Here is a 25,427-nt window from a genome sequence, read left to right on the forward strand (position 1 = left end):
AAAGGCACTTGTGCTTCTCTTTATGCCCCTCACAGCCACCATCATACTTCCTGCACTGTCAATAACACAAGGTCAAATGATTGAGCACAATTGTGTGAATTAGTTCAGTATCCTCTCTGCACTAAACCCATCACTGCTCCTCCGGAACAAATACCTATAATAAAATATTTCTCCACTGCCACTCAAAAGAATATTACTCTTAATGTAAGAAAGGTTTCTTAATTCTATATAGAGGTAGATGGTTGTGTCACTCCCCACTCCTCCTGTGATTGTAAGTTCCAGATTCAGCTGGAGTTTAACCTGTAGTTTCAGAATATGTTACTAGGATGAATTCATTGCTGGGTTTTCATTGGAGCAAGCTGACAGAACTTTCCCATAAAATGCACTACCTGTTCTTCATAATGGATTCTGTGTAAGAATTGTGTGTAAAGTGTAAAATCAACATTTGCCCATCCGTCTATTTTATCTTTTTTGGCTTATCCTTTGAGTTCAGGGTCACCACAGTGGATCGTTTGTCCACATGTTGATTTGGCACAGTTTTTTTTTTTTAAGCCAGATGCCCTTCCTGACCCAAGCCTCCCCAATTTCTACTGGACTTGGGAAATTGGGGAGGGCAGTTAGCGGTTCGTGTTTTGGCCAGACATGTGGTCAGGAAGAGCGGAGCGCGAACCTCTGACCCTATGGTCGGTAGGCGGCCACTCTACCAACTCAGCAACTTATTTATCATCTTTATCTTCACTGTTACACACACATTGAAATGAAAAAATACGAGAGAAATAACTGCATAGACTTTATTTGGAATATATCTGCAATTTCAGAGAGGGAAGAAGTAAGCAGGTAAACGTGCACAGTGATTTGTCTTGGGAAACAATATTTGCACTCTGTAATGATGTATTTTTACTGGAAACCCTCATCTAGCAGGTAAAAGTAACACCATGATTTCCCTGTCACAAGTCAGTAAAATTGTATTTACTCATTAATCAATCACTCAATCTCAAGTATACACTGTTCCACCACCATAACATCTTAAACCCTAGTCACCTGTCACAGGAAGAACACGTGCTTTCACTCTCTAATCAAACATGAAATATGTTAACCATGTCCTGTGATCTTCAAACAACTTTACCTATTAATTCAAAATTTCAGTTAAATGCAGAAAAAAACATTACACTACCCAAGTACTGTGGTCCCTTTAGTTTAGGAAGAATCATAATTTCAATAAAGGTGTGCCAAAACAGCACATATCACATAATTTTTAATGACTGGCATATAGTATTATAATAGTCTTGGAGCCCACGAAAAAAACCATCAAATATAGAGTTATGTATTAATTGCAACTTATCTGAGAAAAACTTGTATTGGAATTAATCGCCCCATTGAGTTACAGTCAGATCAGTAACTGCCCTCTAGTGGAGATGTTAGACAAATGATCAAAATAAAGCTCGGCCTTCATGTGGAGCATAAATAGGTGAACTTCGATGCAGGACATGCATGCTGTTGAATGCTGGACCCACCCTATCCCAACTGGGACATGATGGCAATATTGCAGGAGACCTTAGAGGTTCTGATCGTCCTCATGGAAACGATGGAGGTGGTCAGCATACCTAAAAGGAACAAAAAGAAAGTTAGACCTGAAGGGAATTAAACGGCTTGTTCAGTTCACACATGATGCAGAAATATAAAGTCATATACATGTTCATGTCTTGGATTCAACTGTAAGACGTGTACTCACTTTTTGGCACAGAAAGCTGAGCAGTCTCTGCCAATACTCTCGCTCCAAGCTGTTTTGTACAACACCTGGAGGAAAAATAAGGTGACAGGTCACACACAAGTCAGGGTCTGTGAAGCTGAACAGACAGGCAGAAATGTTAACTGTGTATCAGAAGCTCCTCAGATTACCAAGAAGACCAAACAGTGCAGAAACAGGGTGTAGAAGAAAGCAACAGTCCTGGCCATTTTGTTTGAGAGAATCACTCGTCCCTTAGAGTAAAAAAAACACAAGGGTTAGACAAAAGGTGGCACCAAACACAAGGTGTGTGTGCGCGTTTGTGTGTTCAAGGCTCACTAGACTCAAGGTTGCTTTACTCCAGGGGCTGAGGCTCAGGTATCTGCGCTGACGCTCCTGCAAACACATACAAGTTAGCTGTAACATAAACTTGATTTGGGATAATCATCAACTGTGACAGCAGTAAAAATAACAGCAATAGTAAATCTAGAAGTGGGCGAGTCATTTCCACGCTGAAAATTCTGTATATTGTGGCTGTGCAGCTAAAGGTCTCTCATTCATAACTTATTTGTAGATTCTGTCTAAAGTGCAAAATGGAGGATCTAACTGGTGATGATGCTGCAGGAATGACAGCAAGTGGGCTCTTTTTAATTTCCGTGTTTAGTCAGTTGTCATATAGTAAAAAACATTTTTTCATCGACCAAATGACCCAAAAACAGCAGGTTGTTTCAGAGTATTCAAAAGATCTTCTGTGTGTCTTGTACCCTCTTGCTGAAGGAAGCAAATGGATCCAGTCTTTCCTCATACTGGGAGGAGTAGCGCATCACAGTGTCGTCACTACCTCCAGCCTAAAGCACAGGGGGGGAGGGGATTTAGAAAATATCAGAACGTGACATAATGTCACCTTTGTAGAATGAACACACACACACACACACACAGACACACGCATGCACGCACGCACTCTGCCAGGGTAGCTCTGGAGGAATTTGATTTTCTCATAGAGTTTGATGTTGTCTGCTCTCAGGCTGTCCAGTTCATTCTGCAGGGCCTGCATGGTCTGCTGCATGGAGCGATTTTCCTGCAGGGGACAGAGAAAACAAAAGAGAAATTAAGTCTCCTCGAAACAGACACCAAGATATATAGGAATTTACACTGTTTGTGTGAGTGAGACAGAGAGAGAGATCGTGACTCACTGCTTCCAGCTCCTGGTTGCGGGAGCGGAACCTCTCCCTTTGGCTGGAGATGATAGAGAGGAGAGAGTCCATCTGGCCTTGAGGAAGCTCAGGATGGGGGCTCACGCCTGAAGCTGGCCATAACACATAGCATGATTAAACACTTAAATATACACTTAATATGTACATGTTGCATGACACTCTTAACTTGACTTTTGTGGCAAAAAACCCCCCAGACTTTTGATTGGCACATGTATGCACAGAAACACTGAGGCTCCTCTAATCAGACTAGTTTTCCATATTCAAACAGACAACCCCACGCAACGCTTCCTCTCAGCGGGTTAACCTATAAATGAGAGAAAATGTGCTGTCAGGAAGTCAGATTTCAGCTTTTTACAGTTTTGCCTGTGAGGTTGGCATTGCATTCATTTGCTCTGTCAGAGCAAAGACTCTTCAATGTAGAAACTTCACACAAGCATCAAAGAAGGGAGATTAATTGAAAGAATTCAAAAGTTATAAAGTTGTGATGCCTGTGGTATAAAGTGGAGATTATGAACTTTTTGACACAAGGGGGAAAAGGTCACTAAAATGACTCTTGAATATAGATGGATCAAATGCTGATCATGGATAGTTACACTAAATACAAACAGTTCATATATTTATTTAGAAAGAAAAACAGATGGTTTGTGCTGAATTTAAACATATAATTTGAAGCAGAGTGTTTATAATCTATCTTCTCATAATTTGTATTTAGCAGGAACACAAATCTGAGTAGATCATTGACATCAACATCCAAGATACTTTTAATCAGCATGTGATCATTTACTTGGGATTTAATGCTGAAAGCTCAGAAAATTATATTTTTTTTATTTGACTGCTTAATATTGTAAGAGTAATGGTGCCTTGACCTGAGACAGACTGATGGCCTGTCTAAGAACCCTGCCTCTCTAAATGTCTACGCCCTTTTTACACACCGTTTCCAATAATGCCTCCTTCAGTTTTAGTAGGTGTAGCAAAGATAAACTGTTGGTTTTGGAATAAGGTTGGGCTACACTGAGGTTCAGGTTAAGGGTTAAGCATGATACATGTTCAGCCCGCATTGCCACACCAAAGATGTCTGTCCAATTCCTTGGATTGAAGCTAAGACAACTTAATTAATTCAGGTGTTTACCAGTAAACATGGCACTGGCCTCTTTAATTGGGTCCGGGATGTTACCGATGTTGCCGACCTCAGACCCGTCTGCGTCGGGACGTGGCAGGGAGGACATGGCCTGGATGGTGCTCAAGTCATGCTCCAGTTTCAAGATCAGCTCCTTCTGCTCAGCGCTTATCCGCACTGCAGCCGAAAACTCCAACTGCAGCTCTGCATAACGACCTGTTGAGGACACAGAGGGCAGATAATTGAGAATCATTTATTGTGTGTATTTTTGTGTATTACTTTTTTGCCATTTGAATTGTTTTTAAATAGTTGCCAACATAACTCACCTATAGCACACGGTAATGGCTGCAGGAGTCTAATTTCAGAACATCACAGAACCCCCCCATCCCCCCCCCTTTTTTTAAACCCCTCTCTTTCTCTGAGAATACTTATTTTACAGAACCACCCGTTTGTACAACAAAATACATTTTCCAAGGTTTTGACATAAAAACAATAACAGAAAAACAAACAAAAAACAACAACAAACTACCACAGCACACTTTTAGTATTTGTATAAAAGAGATTTACTTCAATTATCACACCTAGGGTGCATGTGAATAATAATGATGATGAATCAAATGTCAATCATAACAAATACATTGTGAACATTTCATACAGTGATATTGCTTTTCAATGTTGTAGAAGGGACTGTTTTACAGTGCTGAGAACAAACAACATGATACGTTTAGTAAATAGAAAGATAAAGAAACAATGATACATGAGGAAAAATGAAAGGGAGGGAGACCCCGAAGGAGAAAAAAAAGCACCTCAGGATTGACAGAAGTGCTAGGGAAACAACTTTCAAAAACATCTGAACCATCCTTTTACAGTCATGCAGCCTTTTGTACTACAACACACACATACACGCACACACACTCACAAAATAAGCAGTGGGAGAAGTTATGAGAATTATTACTTCCACATTGTTGATGACAGGTTGGGGGGAAAAAAATCACCTAAATACACTCCGAACTTGCTAAAGCCTCAACAAGGATCTTAAAGCTTTCCAAAAGGGGGAGGCGAAGATCTCCCTAGGTCATTTGGTTGTAAAACTACACTGTGGTTTAAGCTATGGGTGAGCTGAAGTGACGACACAAGGTAGCAACATACAGACAACTGTGAGCAACCTTTCAGCAGAGGTGGATACCTATTTCACTATTTGGCTTTTTGTTTCCTCTTTTAAGTCTTGCAAGTATTTACTGAAATGTTTATTGTCCCAGAGTTGACCTCTGGGTAGTAGTATTCAACAGTTACGTGTGAAATAACTGATTAGATAAGAGAAAATGGTTTAAGACTTAAAATTAGCTGAAGACAATGTGAGAGGTGAGCGAAAACCCAAAAGCACGCAAGTTACACATGAAAAGGAGGGGAGGGGGTTAAAATGAGAGTGTATTGTGCTGTACTATGTGTGTATGTCTTATTGAGTGTGCTCTGCATACAGCACCACTGATTCGAAAGTGTTTCCTTACAAAAACCCACTTCATAAGATATATTCTAAAAGTATTACAAAAAACATCTGAGGTTTTTCTTTTCTTTCTTTTTTTTTTTTCCTGAATATGGTGACCAGTGCTGCTGTTCGGGCTTCCATTACAACTAATATGTCAAATGAACAACCACTACTTCAACAGATCATACAGTAAAGCTTTACGACTTCAGAAAACATGATATGATATACAGCATCTGTTACACCTTTACAATGTTATTCAACAGTGTATAGAATCATCTGATTTAAATTTGTAGAAAAATATCTGTGGATCATGGAAAAGTCCTGAATCGTCCCTTCTCTCCTCCTGCCTTCAAAACAAAAGCATACTGTGACAATAGTGAATCAATAGCTACTCGATCAAATGTATTTACACGTCTCTTTTCCAAATAACCATTAAAATTGGCACACGTCATTATCAATACCTGTAGTGCCGTTATTAAATGTCACAGCAAACCTGACACAAAAAGAAAAAATACAAAATGCCCTATGAATAAATTCAGTGTTATTACAGTGAATGCTGTTTCTGCATGCTTCCTCCTTCATTCAATGCTCTGGCCTTTTGTTGCTAGTTAGGTCATGTACAACGTAAGAAATGCATTGTGGGAGAATGAAATGACACCCAGACCAAAGCGCATTAGCAGGTCAGTCTTAAGAATATACACGTTTGTTTTCTCTTTTTACTGTTTCACTCAACCCCAGCTGTTATATACAACAATAACCAGACAGCGGAGAAAAGTCACCTTTAAAGTACCAATATGAAGTGTATGAGAAATAAATTTCAATTGAGATGTCACATGACAGATTATGAACAAATTGGGTGAAATCGTCTACATCTAATGACATCACTAGTTTGGTGCCCTGCTTGGCAGTTAAAGGCACAAATCTGATGATCTCACATGGTTTAGGTGAATTGATGGATCTGACTATAAAACAGCTAATGGGTTAAGTGCTTATGCATTACAGTAGCCATTCATCACCAAAAACACACTGTGGTTGTCCAGTCCAAGCAGTCCAATAGAAGGCAATAGGCCTTCAGAGTTCTGCACAAAACCGATGTTTCACGTCGGTCATCCACAGGAAGAGCCAATGTTGGAGTAGTTTTACAATTAAACAGGAAATTTCAATTTGAGCTAATGCATCTTAATGCAGTGCAATGGGGTTATTAGCAACTTTTAAGTTTGTTGCCAATTTGTCTGGATGTACGTTTAGGGAGAAGGAAGGCTTAAAGAGGGATTGCGGAGATTTACGATACAAACCAAAACAGGTGGTAACTCATATCCACAACTGTACAGGACAATGGCCCTTTCTGTCACACAGACATCTGTAGTTTGAAACAAGGGGCTGCTGTGTAAGATTACAGTTTATCGTGTAAAAAACATGGATACCATTTTATTATGCTTTAATGTTTTAGTGTTAGAATACGGATAAGAGTCTGTGCTTGGTTCACAACCACTTTTTTAAAAAGGCATACATTTCCCAGGATCCCGGGATTGTATTCTGATGTAGTGTTTACAGACCCTGTCCTAGGTTAAGTCTTCAGAAAAGATCCTAATAAGTGCTGTGTTATGGACTGCAATAGAAATTCTGCATAATCATAGGCTGGCTAACTCTGTTAAATGTGGCATAGCACACTTGCTAGCTGGTAAACTTCTCTAATCTCAATTTGGCAGATATGACCTCAAGTTAACATGTGTTGTTATTTTCCGGTAATTTCTTTTGACCTATTTAAGCATATACATTTGGACCTTTTGATGTTAATGTGATTCAAGAGTGGGTGAAGTCTATCTAAAGAAAGCTGCACGCCCTGCCGAGAGTTAGTGTTGGGCTTGCCCAAGAAACAGCCAATTTTTTATATATATATATATATATATATATATATATATATATATATATATATATATATATATATATATATATATATATATATATATATATATATATATATATATATATATATATATATATATATATATATATATATATATATATATATATATATATATATATATATAAAAATAAAAAAAAACTCATGGACAATAGAAAACAGGAAAAGAGATATGCTATCATATATTCAGTGATTTTGATATGTCCTTTGATTCTCTAGCTAGCAGTTTAAGAGCATAACTATTGTGGTATAAGCTTTATGCTTCTGGGAGCATGAACTGTAGCAAACACATTATTCAAAGCTATTCAAATGACACTAACCTTTAGGATTCATGAATATACAAACAAATGAGAACTAGTACATCTTTGTAAATATTAACCAATACTGCCGGCAGTCTATACGTCTAATAAAAATGTTACTTGCCCTCAGGAACAGTATAATCCCTTACAAAATAGACAACTCAAATGATAAGACATTAAATGAAAAATACAGCACCTATAAATAAGCAGAATAAAAACCAAACTATAAATGCAAAATAGCAATAAAACCAAGCTACAGTAAATCATAGTATTACACTACTTTGTGAGAAGATTAATGTAATGGTAACGCATCAAACAGCTTAAAGAAGGGTGTCAGTTGTGCACTAGTAGTGTGTGCAAGTAGATATGAAATATGACCCCACTCATTGAAAACACTTAGCACTCCTCAATCACACATGCTTGTGCACACGCATGTAATGACAGGCATGCGTTCCAATGCACCCACCCGCATGCGCGCACACACAGACACACACACACATACACAAAGGGGAGGCAGTGGGCTGACAGGCACTGAGGGCTTGTGTGGGACAGGGAGGAGGTGATATGCCTTATAATTTGTAGTGTATACAGTAGAATTCAATGCAAAAGACTTACATCCCTGGATACAGGAAAGACTAGAGGAGAGTGGTAACTACTCACAACAGGGTTGGGGTGAATTCATTCTGATGCCAATGAAGAGAAGGTACAGATTAATCAAGTACTGTACATCACAATTCATTGGCTAAAACCCATGCTTTCAGTCAATAATGTTATTATTAATAGCCTACTTCTTCGATTAAACTCTGAGTGAACTGACCTCAACCCTGATTACATGCAGGCAAATACAATGCACACAAGACGTGCATACACACACACGCACACACACACACACTTCCTGATTTGGCCTATAAAAAGATGTATTTGTGAACAGATAAAATTTGTCGGTGGTGCACACACGCACACACACACACACATACACCCAGCAGGTCCAGTGCTGGGCAAAGTTGTGACGTGCACAACCTAAAACAAGAGACACGTATAGTATCACCATGTCAGACAGCTACAGTACTACGTGAATTCATTGTATCGTATTTCAACAATGCAACATTATTCCATTCTAATTTGTTTTTTTAAACAGTAACTTGTTATTCGCTTATTTTCGGTTCTTATTCTGTACTAATTAAAATGCTTCCTAGAGTTCCCTATTTTGTACTCTTTAGAGTCAATAGACTGTGCAATCTCTTATTGGCAACCAAATTGCAATATCAAAAAAAGAGATCATCCTTCATCCTAAAAAGAAGGGCTTAAGGAGGCAAAAAAGGGTTCCGTCCTTTCCTTCCTCTTTAGATGAGTGCGTGTGTTTGTGAGGACTTCGACATCCTTCTGGCCATTACATGGCTGTCAGCAGGATAGGATAGGGGACACAACAGGTCAAAGTTCATCTTTCTTACATCAGTAACCATGGCAGCTCAGCCAGCAGGCCTTCCACTACCCTCTTAAGAGTGTAGGAGTGGGATAAAAAAAGAAAACATGCTGCCATTGAGAAGAGGACACACATACACATCATTTTTCAGTGTGTATGCATGCATACATAGATACCAACACACAGACACACACACACGTGCACACTGACACAACCCCTAACATACAAACACGCATACGCAGTGAGTGAAAAAGGCAAAGGGTTTGTAACAGTCACTCTACAGTGTGAAAAATGAGGCATCTCACTGAGTGAGGGGAGGTTTGTGGACACTTGGGAGGTGAGAAGAGCGGAAAGAATCTCCTTTAAGAAAGTGAGAGTTCTTGTAAGAGAGTTCCTGTCTCTATCTATCATCTATCAGTGTCTATCACTGTGACAGCTGCTGTGTCAGGCCTTGCCTGTGATACTGAGTCCAGTTTTCAACCCCAGCTGCAGGTCAGACCCCAGCTCAGGACTAACCAGTCTGGTGCACCAATGGCTGGTGATAGGGGAGGTACAGCAGGGCCAGTGGCCAACAGGACGGCTAAGTGCTTTTCTCAGTACAAAAACAAAACTTAGTTTAAAAAAAAAAAAAAAAAAAAAAAAAAAGGAGAGACACTTAAGATCTCCTATTTTGTTCTTCTAGGTACTCAGTAAATCTTCTTTTTAAGGGTTTTGCCAAACACTCTTTGATTCTTTCCTTCTTGCGGAAAGCTTCTATGTAATAAAAATGGCTGCTGAGCTTGACTTTGGCTGTGTCCACTCTCCAACTGGAACAGAGCAGGAGGGGTCCAAGGTTAGAGGTCGTGAGGTTATGAGACGAGAGAGATGAAGGATGATCAGGGGGAGCTAGAACTCCCACTCAGAGGGATCCTCTTTGCTGGCAGCCTTCTCCAGCCTGTGGATGATGTTATTCAGATTGGCTGCTTTCTTCTTGCGCAGATTGTTGTCCCTAGGGTTTCTGGCAGGGCCAGAGGCAGGGATGTTAGTACTAGAGGCAGAGCTGCTGGAGGATGCCTCTGTGAGGCTAAAGAGCCCCAGTCCGCTCTGTCCACAGCTGGAGCCTGGCCCAGATAAGCCTGAGGTGGAGCAGTCTATCTGGGCAGGGGAGTTATTAGAGCCCCCTGCCTCAGACTCAGCTTCCATATCTTGGTCTTTGCATGCTCCTCTATGATCCTCAAGGCCAATGCCGAGTCCTTGGCGTGTCTCCACTGTGCCCTCAGATTCTGTCCCATCACAGCTGTCCCCCTCTCCTGATTTGGACCCACGTAGGGAAGGGGAGCCCCCCTCACTGCCAGGGCCTACCCCTCCAGCTGCCTGGATCTCCTCTATGAAGAGCTCTCGCCGGATACGCGACCTAATGGGAAGTTCAGACACTTATGAAAAATCATATTTAACACAAACCTAATCTTTACTGATATTAATTATTGTACATGTCTTTTATGGGGGACAGGGAAATATAAACAGCCCCGGGAAAATGTCCCAAAATAGATTGCAAAATACCAATGCAACAAGATTTATTCTAAACATTCAAATACAATTTTCACCAACTTGTAATGCATATACCGTACAATCCTGCTTAAATACAGAAAATCATCTCCTATACTAACCTGTAATTGTGAAACCAGTTGATAACCGTACTGGTTTTCAGGTTGAGCTGGGAGGCCAGCTCCTCGATGGTCTTCGGTGAAGGATAGGGCTTCTGTTGGTACGCCTTTTTCAGAGCCTCCTTCTCCTCAGGGCCCAACACAACCCTGGGCTTCTTCAGCTGCTGCTGTCCTGGACTCTGAGAGCCCTGCATGTAATCTGTGCCCACCAAGACTCCATCCACAGAATGACTATCACTTAGCGAGCTCAGCCGCCTCTTCATGTAAGCTAAACAATAAGACAAAAACAAGAGGGGGAAACTGGTGCATCAGTTATGTTTTATGTTATTTTAAATTTCTATAACAAAATCATATCTGCAGCAGATTGGTGGTCTGGTTTAGAATCTCTACTTTTCATTTTCTTTAGTATTTAGAAGCAAGTGTCTGTGTGATGAGCATGAGATCTGACAAGGAATATTCATGTGAAGTACAACTACTCCAAATCTTTTAAAGATTTAACAGGCTTATACATCAGAGATCTGTTAAGGTGGGTGCTATATGTTTGACAGCGAGGCAAATCTCATCAACCCATATTTTTTATTCACAATAGAACATAAACAGCATATTAGATGTTTGAAGTGAGACATTTTACCATTTCATGGAAAATATTAGCTAATTTTGAATTTGATTGCAGTAACACATATCAAAAAAGTTAGAAGAGGGGGAACAAAAGACTGGAAAAGTAATCAAAAACAAAATGGAGGAGCATCTGACAACTAATTACGTTAATTGGCAACAGGTCAGTAAGATGGCTGGTTATAAAAGGAGCATTTAGAGCGGCAGAGCATTTTGAATGTAAAGATGGGCAGAGGTTCACAATCTGTGACAACCTGCACCAATAAATTGTTCAACAATTTCAGAAAAATGTTCCTCAATGTAAAATTCCAAAGACTTTGAAGATCCCACCATCTACAGTATATATCAGGAGGAATCTCTGTGTGCAAGAGACAAGGCCAAAGGTCAAAACTGGATGCATGTGATCACTGAATGGGCTCAGGAACACTTCCAGAAATCACTGACTGTGAACACAGTTGTGAACACAGTTCACAGTGCAATCCACAAATGTTAGTTAAAGCTGTGTCATGCAAAGAAGAGGCCATACGTGAACACGATCCAGAAACGCTGCCGTGTTCTCTGGCCAAAGCTCATTTAAAATGGTCTGAGGCAAATTGGTAAACTGTTCTGTGGTCAGATCATTCGAAATTTGAAATTCTTTTTGGAAAGCATGGATGCCCTGGAGAGGAGAGGGACCATCCAGCTTGTTAACAGCGGAAAGTTCAAAAGCCTGCATCTCTGATGGTATGAGGGTGCATTAGTGCCTATGGAGTGGGCACTAATGAAAGACACCATCAATGCTGAAAAGTATATAGAGGTTATAGAGCAACATATGCTCCCATCCAGACAATGTCTCTTTCAGTCTCTTTCTTGCATATTTCAGCAAAACAATGCTAAACCACATATTGCATCCATCACAACAGCATGGCTTCGCAGGAGAAGAATCCAGGTGCTGAACTGGCCTGTGTGCAGTCCAGACCTTTCCCCAATAGAAAACAATCGGCACATCATAAAATGAAAAATCCAGCAACAAAGGCCCAGGACTGTTGAGCAGCTAGAATCCTGAATCAGAACGGAAGAATGGGACAACATTCCTCTCTTAAAACTACAGCAACTGGTCTCCTCACTTTGCAGACACTTGTTTAAAGAATAGGGGATGCTACACCGTGGAAAACATTTTCTTCCAACTTTTTTGAGATTTGTTGCTGCCATCAAATTCAAAATGACTAAATATTTTCCATGAAATGTTGAAATTTTTCGGTTTCAACATCTGATATGTTCTTTTGTGAATAAAATATATTGGTTGATGAGATTTGCAAATCATTGCACTGTTTTTATTTGCGTTTTATACGTTTTCCCAATTTTTGTGAAATTGGGGTTGTAGAAAGGGAAATCTAATCTTTGCAACATCACAAATAGCCACTAGGTGGTGCAGCCATCTCATTTAGGAAATGTAACAATGAGGGCATCTCTTCCATTTTATAGCAAACAAACAGCACCATTCACTTCGGGCAACAGCAGCTGAAAATGAACAGCTCATGGCAGCTTTGCTTGCAGTTGACATTTTCTCAACCTCTATACACTTTGCCAGATATGTATTAGTATTGCAGGAAAAAACCCCTCAGAGCAAGGTTAGATCACTTTGAAAGTTGTGTGCTGCCTTGCAGGCTTGTACCACAAGGGTGAGAGGTCAAATATGTTGCTCTAGACTAGGGCCGTGTCTTTTGTCTAGGCTCTGCTACTGGCCAGAACTATTGCCTATTGCTATTTGCATACATTATTTTTGGGTCAATAATCCAAGATGAAGTTGAATGGAGGGTTACCCAACCCATCCAACCCTCAAACACACTGGTGTTAGGCCAGTTTTATTTCTTGCCCTTCTGTGATATCAGAAAGATAAACTGCCTGGATGCTTGTGCCTAGTAGCAGGTTCAAACGTGTATGACATGCCCACAAAGAACAGTCCAGGCCACTCTGAGGCAACAGGAAAGAGGAGGAAGCCTCTTAGTTGAGCTTATTTCTTAATGCACCGTGCAACACAGAATGATAGAGTGATAGAGCAGGCTATGGGCTAACAAATGATAAAAATATGAGCTTATAGACACTGACGATTATTATGATGATGACGATGAAGAGGAGTGCTGATGACTGTGAGTAAGCTGGCCCCCCGGCAGTCCCCTAGCTGTCACATCTAATACAGTATGTGATGTCTGCAGTCCTGATTGGTACTGACACCACACCAAGATGACTGTGATCTGCACAACATGCTCTGCTGTCCTGCACAAAGGATAGTGTGTGTGTAGATGTGCATAAGTATTTCGAAGGCTGCCGCTTGTGCTTTATTGTGAACAAAATAATAAAGAAAGTGCATGCTTGAGCATATAACATGAACGTTTTTCTGGTAGCCTTTCGTTTATTATTTTTGATGGCTCCCTGCGCTGCATGGACTGTGCATTTATATCTCCTTCAATTAACTCTTTTCTACACACCTTTCTTCTCCAGGCGTTTCATGTCCATGAGTTTTTCCACACTGTGTGGATCCTGGAGCCAGAGTTGCATGCGGACGAAGGGCTCCCTGCCCTTGAGGCTGAGCTTGTGCCATGGTTTGGGCCTGGCCAGCAAGTCTGAGACAGAACCCTGAGTCAGACCCAGGATAGTCTCCCCAAACAAACGCTGGCCTGGTTAAGAGAGAGGGGGAAGGAAATGTTTCTCTCTAAGAATTGATTCTGTGACTGAATAATTGAGAGGCAAGGCAAAGAGAAAGACTACCTAAAGGCAATTGTAATCCTTGCGTTTCTTACCAAGGTTGTTATCAGTCAGCACCTCCTTAACCTTCTTGGTGATGGCATAAGTATCAAGCTCAGGAGACATTGCGACCATCTCCTGGATGCTGAGACCAGAGTGACCTGGTAGAGGTAACGGGGTACCAGGCTGAGACTCCCCACCTGAGGGATCGTCAGACGGAGGTTTGAGACTGGAGGACTGTGAAGCGAGTGGATCCCCAGCGAGACCATTGACCGACTCCTCAGCTGAACTGAGGGGTGACTCTGGAGCGGGGCTGCAGCTTGCTGATGTCTTGGGAGTACCCTCTGTTTGAGCAGAACAGACAGGGCCAGAAAGATCACACAGGTTGGAAGACATGTTACCGTGTAAGGAAACAGTTTCATCTTCTCTTCCTGCTGAGTTAGGGACGGACTTCAGTCATAATACATCAACTAATTTAACTCCTGTTAAACAAACAGCAAAGGTGCTTAAGTTTTCAGTTTGAAGCTTTTTTGGCTTCCTCCTCCTATTCCTTCATCTCCCTGTCTCTGTCTGTGTAGCACTGCTGTGCAGCTCAGCAGGCTGGAAGAGAGCAGTTATGAGGAGCTGTCAGTGTACATTAGCTGCTGTTTACACCCCCAGAGAGAAAGAGAGACACACACACGCACGCACGCACACACAGAGCTGCCATCTGGCGCTGCAACACTAACTTGTCTATGACATGACAAACCAGCAGCTTGCTGGCTGACACTGCCACAGCACTGGGGATGGGGGGATGGTGGGAGGAAAAGGAAAGGGGCAAGGAGGTGGTGGGAGGAAGAGAGGCGAGGAGGAGGGTGGGTTGGGTGAGTGACAGACTGACAGTAACAACTAGCCACTAGCTTTAATCAGGCTTTCTGAATAATGCTCTAGCCCAACAAGCTGGGTTGTGTGAATCCATGTGCTCTATGTGCTGCTGTGTGAACGTTTCTGTTTTTTGTTTTTTTTACCTTGGTTCTGGGATGGCTGGATGTGTGCGTTTTGGATCTGGTCTCCATTGAGCCACGGCTGCATGCGGAGGTATGGCTCTCTGCTCCTCTGGTTCAGCTTGTTCCACGGTTTGTGTCGAGACAGACTGTCACTCAATATTCCCTAAAACACAAACCCGAAGAATGTCTTAGATGGCAGAGCAAAAACAGAGAATTAAAAGAACAAAGAAGCACACGTGAGCTTTATTTTGGTGCCCCACCTCTTTGGAATCCTCATGATTGTGGTTTTCCTCTACTGTTTGGCTGGCTATGTTCTTGCGGGGGTCTGTATGCATGTTACTCCACCACTGCTCTCTCCAGTATCCCACTCCCCCAGAACTTCCAGTGCGGCCTGAAGCTTCAGAGCTTCGACCCAGCCTAAGAGGTCCATCAGCAGACATGTCTATCCCTGAAGAAGCCCTGCCCTCTCTCTTCATACTGGAGCTAAAGTCCAGAATTGGAGATGGGGACGAAGGTGCGGACAAGAGGGAGCTGGGAGGCTTTTTGAGGGAGAGTGCCAGAGGGTTGTAAGGGGGAAGGGGGGCTGTGAGCGGAGAGCTCAGGTCCCGCTGAGATAATGATGATGTTGATGAGGAAGATGAGGCTTTCAGGATGGGCTCTAGTGCCGCCTGTTGGGCCTCCATCTCACGGCGAGCTTGCTCTAGGATGGAGCGGATGGCTTCGTCTGATCCGCTGCCCCCTCCACCGCCCCCACCCCCTCCTTTCAGCCCTGCATATGAAGGTTGAGAATGGGACAGGTCTGTTGAGGGAAGAAGAAAAAGGTCTTGAGAGCTTTAAAAGAGGAGAAAAACACAGCCATGGTATATCGCCAAAAAAGGGTACAACTTTTAAAAGTAAGGAGAAAAAAAAACAAATAAGACTTACCAGCTTTATGCACCTGCAGCTCCCTTTTGGCCTGCTCCAGAATGGACTTGATGGCTTCATCTGAACCTGCCTCTGGGGTGCGGACACGGGCTGTAATGTTACCTACAACAACAGAAAGAGGGAATGGTAGAAAACAAAGATCTTGTCAGATAAAAGAGCAGACATAACCAACAACAGAGCATAAAAGGACATCCACTAATTACACTATAGCACAGCACAAAGAACAACATTCCCACCACTGAGCTACAAGGCAGCTATGCTGGAGGGATTGTCATAATTTCTCTGGTCCCTTTGGAGCTCACACATGCACACGTGCTACAGGGCTCGTACAGTAAATGTTCCCCACAGAATAACAACTACCAATAAAATCCCTAAATACACATGCTGGCTTTTCCATTGACGCAAATCACTGGAACAGTGTGGTTACCTTCAAGGCACACTTATATCTGTATACTTTGCCCGCAAATTAATAAATGCCAACACACAAGCGCGCGCACACCCGCACGCACACACCATAGATACAGTTCACCCCAACACAAACATGCCACACAAACAGATCGTGCTAGAATCTCTGTGTTTGAAGGGGACAGACCTGTGTGTGAAGCTGTATCGGAGAGGGCTCTCCGCTTCGGAACATCCTGAAACACTCGGCTAAGCTGGGGCTGGCCTGAGCCCTCTGTTAAAAACAATATACCACACACTATGTTACAGCACTTGTGTGTTTTTCTTCTTTTACAGCTAGATTGTAGGAATATTGTAGTGATACTGTCACCACCTACTACAAACAGGAATACTAGACTGATGCCAAAGACAGGCTAATGCCAAATTATTTAGAAGTATGCATTAAACAGGGCATACTAACTACAATGTTTTATGTTTTTTCCCCTCAGACTGTGTCTTGGACTTGGTGGTAGACTTTGCAATATTTTTTGTGTCACTGAGACCATCTTCAATCAGGGATGTCCTGATGTGTTAACAAAAGCGGCCCAAAGCTAATCGAACCTACCCGTAGTTAACAGTACCCCTGCCTTGCTCCTAGTTCCAACCAATCAATACTATTGATGTGTGAAAGGTTTCTGTATTGACTACCATAGCAAAGAGAGGCTCTTGGGATCAGTGCATGACTAGGAACTCACTCAAAACACAGGTGTGGCACAGGATAGGCGTTAAGAAGAGAAAAATAAAAAGCTAGTCCTTATTGACAAGCTAATCAATGGCTTTGTGCAGGGCTGTACACACACACACACACACACACACACACACACACACACACACATATACGACACAAAGATGCACGAACACACCTCTCTGCCGTCCTTGGATGCTGCGCAGTGCAAGGATGTTCTGCTCATCCGCGAGAAACTGCCTCATCTTGTGGAAAGGCTCCTTTCCCCGGATGGTTAGCTTGTTCCATGGCTTTGGTCTTGCCAAGATCTCACTGACAGAACCCTGGGACAGTCCCAGCACATAATGGCCAAACACACGCTGACCAATATTGTGCTTGATCAATTGCTCTTTCACCTGACGAGCAATCTCTGCTGTGTCCATGTCCTCTCCGTCCAAAACACTTCCTGTGGTGGCGTCAGAGTGGTTGGGTGAAGGGGACGGGGCGCTGCCAGCGGTGCTGCTCCCATTAACAGGAGCCATGTCTGGACTGGCTGGAGGTGGCTGCGGGCTACTAGCTGCCAGAGGGATGGCAGCAGATCCAGAGCCAGGGGTAGAGGTAGGGATGGAGCTTAGGGTTGGAGTGAAGGGTGTGAACAACAGAGCCCCACTGGGGATTCCAGATGACTCCTGCAAGGCTTTGGAGTAGAAGGTCTGGAGCAGCTGCCGCTGGATCAGGGAGTTCAAAGCCATCTTACCACCCACCAGAGGGAATACAGGGGAGTAGAAGTCCTGTCCAATTCCTGTAGGAGTGAAAGGGTGTGTTTCACCGCTGCTGGTGGTGGTGATAGTGTTGAGAGGGTCCGCATGGGTGCGTGATAAGGGGAGCTGGGAGGAAGAAGGGAGAGAGGGAGGGGGAGGAGGGGGCGAAGAAGAGGGATCGCTGGGCATGGTCTCTTCCTTCGTTGTGCACTCTTCTGTCCCTTTTCGCCCGGCTGACCCTACAAGAAAGGTCAAAAACACCATGCATTATGGGGGAGTCAACAAAAAAGGGGTTCCAAAAAGAGAGAGAAATAAAAAACAAACAAAAAAAAAAAACCAAAAGTTATCTTAACCATGTTTTTTTCCAAATTAGTGAACTTTGTTTTTTTTACTTTTTTGCCAACCCCCCCAGACAAAGTGCCCATGCATTTGTGATTTCAACCTTTCTTGTAAGCCACAGCCTGGAAGAAAAAAAAAGGACAAACAAAACAACTGACACTGTGCCACTTAAACCTGGCCCAGGTCTCTCCCTCTTGCAGGCAAAGTCAAAGTAACTGCACAGAGTAAAATTATGTCCTTAGATAGGCAATACACCATGTGAGTCCTCTTCCATGGAGCTGCAGTCTTTTCCTAAACATTGAATTATTCCATTGTAGAAGCAGTATCATAGTCTTTAGTCAGTATCATAGCCATGGTTCATAAAATACATAGAGGAAAAACAAGCGATAAAAGTCCCAAAAATTATAAACTTTCAAAAACATGTATTGTGGCTAGATAGAAAACAGGTGCATGTCACCAAAAACAGACCGTACAGTTTTGCTGACTTAGTAAGAACTTATTATACTTCTTTGCTGAATTACATTTTTACAGTGATCAAAGCAAATACAGAAATTTTATAAAGTCACTACTAGAATTCACCTTGATGATAAGCACTGAGAGAAAAAAATATTCTAATGCAAAACCATTGAGATTTAATATGATTGAGTAAGACAGTAAGCTCCTCTTACTGTGAATGTTAATCAATTCAAAGCTGTTCAGCTATTCAAGCCTAAAGCAATGACATTTCGAACCCATAAACATTGTTGCAGAGGGCAAGAGTCCTGATGTAGGGGCAAGAGTATGGTGTCCTCATTTGTGTGGAACCGCAACTTTGTTATTGTAGATGGTGACCTCCTGCTGTGGTAAGACACCAGATGTACATTTCCTTTTCTTTACACAAGTGTGGGACTAGAGGAACATCATTTCTGTTGCATGTTATATGCGAAATGAAGACCCAATATTATAAAACATGGCAGTAAAATTTAATAAAAGACTAAGTATTCTCAGAGAAAAAGAAACTATATGCATACATACTGCACGCATGCACCATGCTGATGTAAACTCTTCATACCCATCACTATCCAGCCTTACCTGTGTTGTGAATTTTTGTTGAACTGACAAAAGATGGTTTTGCCAGTGTTGCTGAACCCTTATCCGTTTTATAAACTTACATTTGCTGTACTTACCGCTGAGGTCTGTGTTGGCAATGCGCAGAGCGGCGCTCTCAGATTGAAGACTACGGTTCCTCTCCAGCAACAGTACGTCCAGAGGCTTCGAGGAGTCCTGATGAGACGAGACCAACAAAATTAGATTTCTTAAATGAACTATGTTCCAGTGTTTTTTCCTTCAAATGTTCCTTTTACTAATCCAATAAAACAAATGGTGCCGTTTCATTTTATCAATAACTTAACTCCTGTTATTGCAACTGCAATTTTGTGTAAGGTCTAGTGGGAAAAGTCTTAAGTGTATATACTTGTACTTTAGTGTTGGTTTTACCTGCACAGAGTCAGACGTCCCAAACTCCATAGACTTGAGGATACTGAATAGAAGAAAAACATATTCTTATGAACTTCCAGCAAAGACAAACTCTACACATCATGTAGCATGCTGGTTTTTTTCCGTCTCTTTAAGGACAAAAAAATGGAGGGGGGCACTGGGCGAGAGATCCACATTACAAAGCTACAGACATGCAATCTTCTTGTTTTTAAAGGTACTCAATTGAGTTACAAATCTTAAATTAAGACATGCATCTTGTTTAACATCATTAAAGACATCAAACACACGCAGTAAATAGATCTGTGTCGCACTGACACACACACACACAGCTGTGTGCTCCTCACCTCAACTCTTTCTTCACTTCTTCATAGTCAGCTTGATTCTGCAGTTTCTCCTCCAATTCCTGTGAATAAAAAGATATGAAATGACATGAACATCAAGAAAATGATAAAGGGAATCATTGGATGTACATGTTATACAGTTATTTCAGTGATTTAACTCTAGATAACAAGTGATGAATACAGTCACATGTTTTAATAGCATTATAAATTAATAGCTTAAGTAGTTGCAGAATCTGTAGCCATATGTTCTTGTTTGCACCTTGAGAATGGCAGTCTTGCTGCTGAGCTGCTGTTCCAGCTGTGTAATTTGGGAGCTGGTGGTCTCTCTGAGTTTGGTCAGGCTGGCCTGCAGTCTCTGGACATCTTCCACCAGCTGAGCAGTCTCCCTTTCTTTGGCTCTGAGCTCCGCCTCCAGACTTGAGTGGGATGCCACCTCTGATGTCTGTTCCTAAAGGCCAAACAGGATAACAATTTAATCTAATGAGCAAACTAAACAAGCAAACTAAGGCCTATAGGAGTATTTATAATACATTTATATAGTCTGGGTTTCAGATACATTTAATTTATGCCGTCAGAAAAAGTACTGTAATTCGATGTCAGACAGAGGCTAATCAAAGTACTAATCATCATTCAAAAGGCCTACTTCATAGAGTCAGAGGTCATTTATGATTCGATCCCAACCATCTAAATCTGAGGGGTCAGTGAAGCAGATACCTTGGTGAAGCATTCAATCTCTAAGTAAAATTAGTTCACCTCTAAAGTCTGTTGTAGAGCTCCAATAATTCAGTTAATCAATACACCTACTGCCACCTTGGCAACCCTTCCTTGAAAAAGCAATAATTTAGTCAACAAATCAATGCACTAGTGCTGACCTAAGATCAGTGACTACAGTAATCCACAAGTTGAAGCTTTAATCATCTGATCACCTCTAGCATAAAAAGGCCAAGCTGATCTTTAGCCCATCAATAAGCTTCTCATCAGCCATCAGTAAGTCAGTGTTACCGTGTCAGAGTCGGCCTTGGCCGGGCTGCCGACGTGTTTGGATTGGTTACTCAGGGACAGTTGCTCTCTGAGTGACTCGGCCTCTCTTTGAGCCGCTTCTGCTCGCTGGAAGGAAAAGAAGAAATGTTGAAGAAAAATAAGTTAGTGGAGACTTTTACATTGCCAACCTTGATCAGTCTAATGGGTAACTCAAGGTGACTCAAGTTTTATGGTTTTCACACATTCTTTTAACCAATGTCTCAATTTTTCACCCATCTCAGAGAAGATACTGCTGAGGTGCATTCACTGTTGGGCAAGTGGCATTACAAAAAGAAAAGCACACAGATTTTCAAATACACAATCTATTTCTACTAGTCAACTGTGTGTCTGTATGGAAAGGAAATTGTCCTCCTTCAATAAATAAACAAGCAGTACAATGTAAAGAAGAGCTGAGAAAATGCTAAGCAGAATTGTACACTGAAAGCCAAAGGTGGATTTTTCCTTAATTGCAAATATTAAATTAGTCCTGGGAATTGAGAGGACACCCGCTGTTTCATATTAGGGGCCAAGCTACCATGCTCCAGTTAGGAATCATCTGTAACACTGGCCAACACGCCATCATTACCAGTCGCAGGGAGCCGATTCAACAGCGTTCCTAATTGCAACCATATTGAGAACTGTTATTGACTGGGTGGGAGTTGAACTGTTAGTTGCAAAAGAAAAATTCCTGTATTCCATTTTCTCCTAATAAAAGCATATAAAAAGTCTGTGACTGAGCTGGAGGCCATGCTGTCATCCACTGTAAACCTCAAATCAGAAGTGTGAATAGTGGGTTTGTGTGTGTGTGTGTGTGTTTGTATGGCATTATAGTTGGAGCACTAACCTTTAGGCTAATATTAACATTACATGCCTATGCTACCCCTTAGCCACAAATCATACTCTTGGGCTAATAATGAAAGTTAACAACAATGACATTAACAGATACCACAGGAATATTTACAACACAAGGGCAGAGGGCATGCTCGCAGGCTTTTTTTCACATGGATGGGTTTAGCAGAGGTGTGTGAAACAAACAAAGAGCCTAAACAGCAGTGATAAGCAAGTCATTATTTGCTAATGCAAGATTTAATGGATTCTAACCAGATAAGGATGTTTGTATATTAAAGGGTAAAGTGGATAAACTCTGTATATTTATTTAGAAAAAAAATCCAAGAAACAGAGCTAATCCAGCAATGTTTTAGTAATTCTAAGACATGTCCTGAAAAAGTCAAATCACATCCTAAAAAGTTAGGCGCAGTACTTTTGATTAAATGTTGTTCTAAATAGAAGGTAAAGGTGTGGTCGCCTGTGGATTACTACACATGGTGCCCTTGTTAATATTTATAGCAGCAGATGGTGAATATCTCAGCATCTTAACTTAAAGTACACTACTCAAGTTTACCATAATAAGGCAAATAACTTAACTGTTCATGATGTACTTGATGCTTTTATGGCACAAAGGTTTAGGACATATAAAGGTTTGTATACTCACAAGACTTAGTGAAATATTTGTTTTGATCTTTCTAGACTAGATGACTTGATTCGTTGTTAAATGAAAATATTTCAGACAAAGAACTTTGCTTTCTATTTTATTAATAGAAAAAAAAGTAGAGTCTGGTGAAACAGACAATTTGGACAGTGCTGTGTAAAACATGATAAGGATTTTGAGCATGTTACCTGATTGGCTCTTTCCAGATCTGTCATCACAATCTCAATCTCATCGGCCCTGAGAAGAAAAGTTGCTGTTATTACAGACTTTTACAACAGAGGATGAGAAGATGCTTAATGGAGACTAAAAATCAGCACACTAAGAAAAACAAGAATTGGATAAATGGATAATAATTACCAGGAAGAAAAGTACACCCTGCACACATTACATGTGTTTGCACAATTGCTCAAATAGCATTCATTTGCAGAATGGCAATGCCATGTCCATTAAGCTACAGTCTAAATTTCACCTTAATCCATTGATTGTGAACTCCATAAACCCAACAGCTTGTTTGTGTACGTGCATGTATGTATTGTAAGTGTGTTGTATGTGTGCGCACATGTAAGCCCCTAAACCCAGGCCACACTAAAACAGAGGGATTACATTAATAGAGCTCTAAGTCCTAATACAGCAAACTAATCTGCTATGAAGCTGTGTGATTGTGTCTGACTAATGGTCTGGATGGAGGCCATGGTTCACCTCTCACTTGCTAAAGGTCAGACAGCAGGAATACATCCTCATAATACCATTCATCGGACTTGGAAAACTAGTTTAATAACCCTCTTTCATGGAAGAATATTTATCACTATCCAGCAAACAATGACAGATGTAGAAAGAACTTTGGGGACAAAGAAACACCAATCAAACTCTCTCTCTCTCATACACACACACACCACCACAAACTTTTGCTTTTTTATTTTTATTTTTTTTAAAACAGCTGAATCCAAGTTCAGGTTCCCACCTCTCTGTTAGTTGTCTGGGTGCACATGCTTTAGGATACCTTTTGAATCCGTTTTAATAAAATAATGCTAAAAATGCTTCATGGATGGTGTTTAATGTCTTGCACATTGACAGGGTAAATGCATGCAATGCTCATTACTCACTGATAAGAATACGTTGATGGCACTGAGTGCAAAGATGTGAGCGCATATGTTCTCTGCTGCATCCATTAGGACCTTTTGATTTCACTGCAATCTTTTGATAGTGAACCCAATAACCCACACTGCTTTTGTATTTGTGTCAAAGTATGAGAAACAGTGTTTCGGCCCATAGGCTTTAGTACTACTGATTTGAATGTGTTTAACAAAACAGACACAGTTGATATTAGGTCAACATTATGCCAAAGGCAATGCAGCAAAAGAATCAGATGTGGGTGGGAGAGCTTTTCACTCTGCTTTTATTCTTTCCCTAACAGTTAAAAGGATCTAGTATGCATTTAAGCAACATAATAGTACACTACCTCACCAGCTTTTATCCTGTCTTAAGCTATAGTGTGCTGGACTCATGTGCACACTCAGATTTGCTCCTACACACACAAGTGTAGGGTCAGAGAGCTAACAAGCCAGAAAAGCTTGTAATGGAGAGTGTTTATGGGTAGTAATGCAACCCAAATACACCACCGCTCCTGCTCCAAATGTGATCATTTAATCAAAGTACAGATGCACAAAGTCTTCTTAAATAACCTTTGGATTTGTCTGTATTTGGGAATTATAAAGGCAAAGCTAGAGGCTGAGGGCCAAAGCAGATCACAGGGTAGGGATTTTCTGCATATCCTGATACAGTCATTCAGTCAGTCATGGGCAGGGCAGGAGCTGTCCATGGCCAGCCAATGCAGTTGAATTAATTCATCAAACACTGAACTGCCAGGGAAGTGGGTCCCCCGTAATAACAAAAACTGATTTTATGCCACCATCAACAAACCTATATAACAGCCACAAGGAGGAGCTGCAGAGTAGATGCATAGTTGCAGTGCATAATGCATACATGAACTCAAACAACACACACTTACACACACTTTTTTGGTACCATAAAAGCCAGTGGGTGCACCCAGTGACATCAGTGAGTACTGTAAGACTTCTGAAACGAGCCCAGAGTCTCTAAGCCCCTACTGTACTTCCTCCATCTCAGGCCTTTTCATCTCTTATCTTCCCTCTCTTGCTCCTTACTCAACTGCTCCTATTCTTTTCCACCCTCTGTCCTTTTCCCCTCAACCCTTTCCCTTCCCGTTGCCCTCTACTTTCTCATCCTTTCATCTCTTTTCCCTTCCACCTCCCCTCTCTCATCTTTTGCCCTCTGTCCTGGGTGCCAGCAGGATATTCCCCTGATTTAGATTTTCATTTCCCTCCTCTATCACACTCTTATCCCCTCTTCCTCGCTGTAGCCTCCAGCCCCTGGCTCGCTTTTTGCCCTCTAGCTTTCATCACTCCATTCCTTTTCTTTCCTTGGCTTTCTTCACATTGCATTTTCACAGTGTGTTACCTTGGGGATTTTAAGGAGGCTTAAAAAGAAGCTAGCTGTGAGTGTGTGCTTGTGTGTGTCTCTATGTTGTGTGCCATTTTGTGTACGTCCTTCAGATGGACACAGGAAGGAAAACCTTATTGACTGTTCCCTAATTATCAAATAATTAAATAGTTTTCCAAAAATTATATCAAGCTTTTACACACAGATACAGCTGCACACAAACATACCGATGACTGCGCACACACACACAACCCCACACACACACAGTGTCCTGTGGAGCTCGGGATCAATATATCATTAATCTTTAACAGGGACTAAACGGGTAAAGCATGGCCAGCCAGACCCTCACAGCGGC

The 25,427-nt window shown here is 41.6% G+C and overlaps 1 protein-coding gene across 4 annotated transcripts in view; it reads right to left on the reverse strand.

The window, feature by feature from the left end:
- Positions 1-777: 777 nt before the first annotated feature.
- LOC137128555 (protein CASP-like) overlaps positions 778-25,427 on the reverse strand; it is a 64,940-nt gene continuing 40,290 nt past the window's right edge. Inside the window, exons 9-23 of one of the 4 annotated variants that reach the window (XM_067506760.1) lie at positions 22,801-22,849; positions 21,106-21,210; positions 20,363-20,551; positions 20,107-20,165; positions 19,763-19,805; positions 19,453-19,549; positions 17,386-18,186; positions 16,674-16,757; positions 16,082-16,183; positions 15,418-15,956; positions 15,179-15,320; positions 14,228-14,515; positions 13,916-14,104; positions 10,836-11,100; positions 7,555-10,582 (exon numbers count right to left, since the gene is read on the reverse strand). In XM_067506760.1, the coding sequence (XP_067362861.1) occupies positions 10,075-10,582; positions 10,836-11,100; positions 13,916-14,104; positions 14,228-14,515; positions 15,179-15,320; positions 15,418-15,956; positions 16,082-16,183; positions 16,674-16,757; positions 17,386-18,186; positions 19,453-19,549; positions 19,763-19,805; positions 20,107-20,165; positions 20,363-20,551; positions 21,106-21,210; positions 22,801-22,849 (3,460 nt within the window). In that variant the 3' untranslated portion in view covers positions 7,555-10,074. Of the gene's footprint in view, positions 1,605-1,732; positions 1,798-1,899; positions 1,981-2,065; positions 2,123-2,490; positions 2,575-2,687; positions 2,805-2,919; positions 3,033-4,069; positions 4,274-7,554; positions 10,583-10,835; positions 11,101-13,915; positions 14,105-14,227; positions 14,516-15,178; positions 15,321-15,417; positions 15,957-16,081; positions 16,184-16,673; positions 16,758-17,385; positions 18,187-19,452; positions 19,550-19,762; positions 19,806-20,106; positions 20,166-20,362; positions 20,552-21,105; positions 21,211-22,800; positions 22,850-25,427 lie in introns of those variants that run through there. The other 3 variants (XM_067506763.1, XM_067506761.1, XM_067506762.1) reach the window with 3 other exon arrangements.

The sequence above is a fragment of the Channa argus genome, chromosome 6 (genome assembly GCF_033026475.1).
Source record: "Channa argus isolate prfri chromosome 6, Channa argus male v1.0, whole genome shotgun sequence".
Classification (NCBI taxonomy): Eukaryota; Metazoa; Chordata; class Actinopteri; order Anabantiformes; family Channidae; genus Channa; species Channa argus.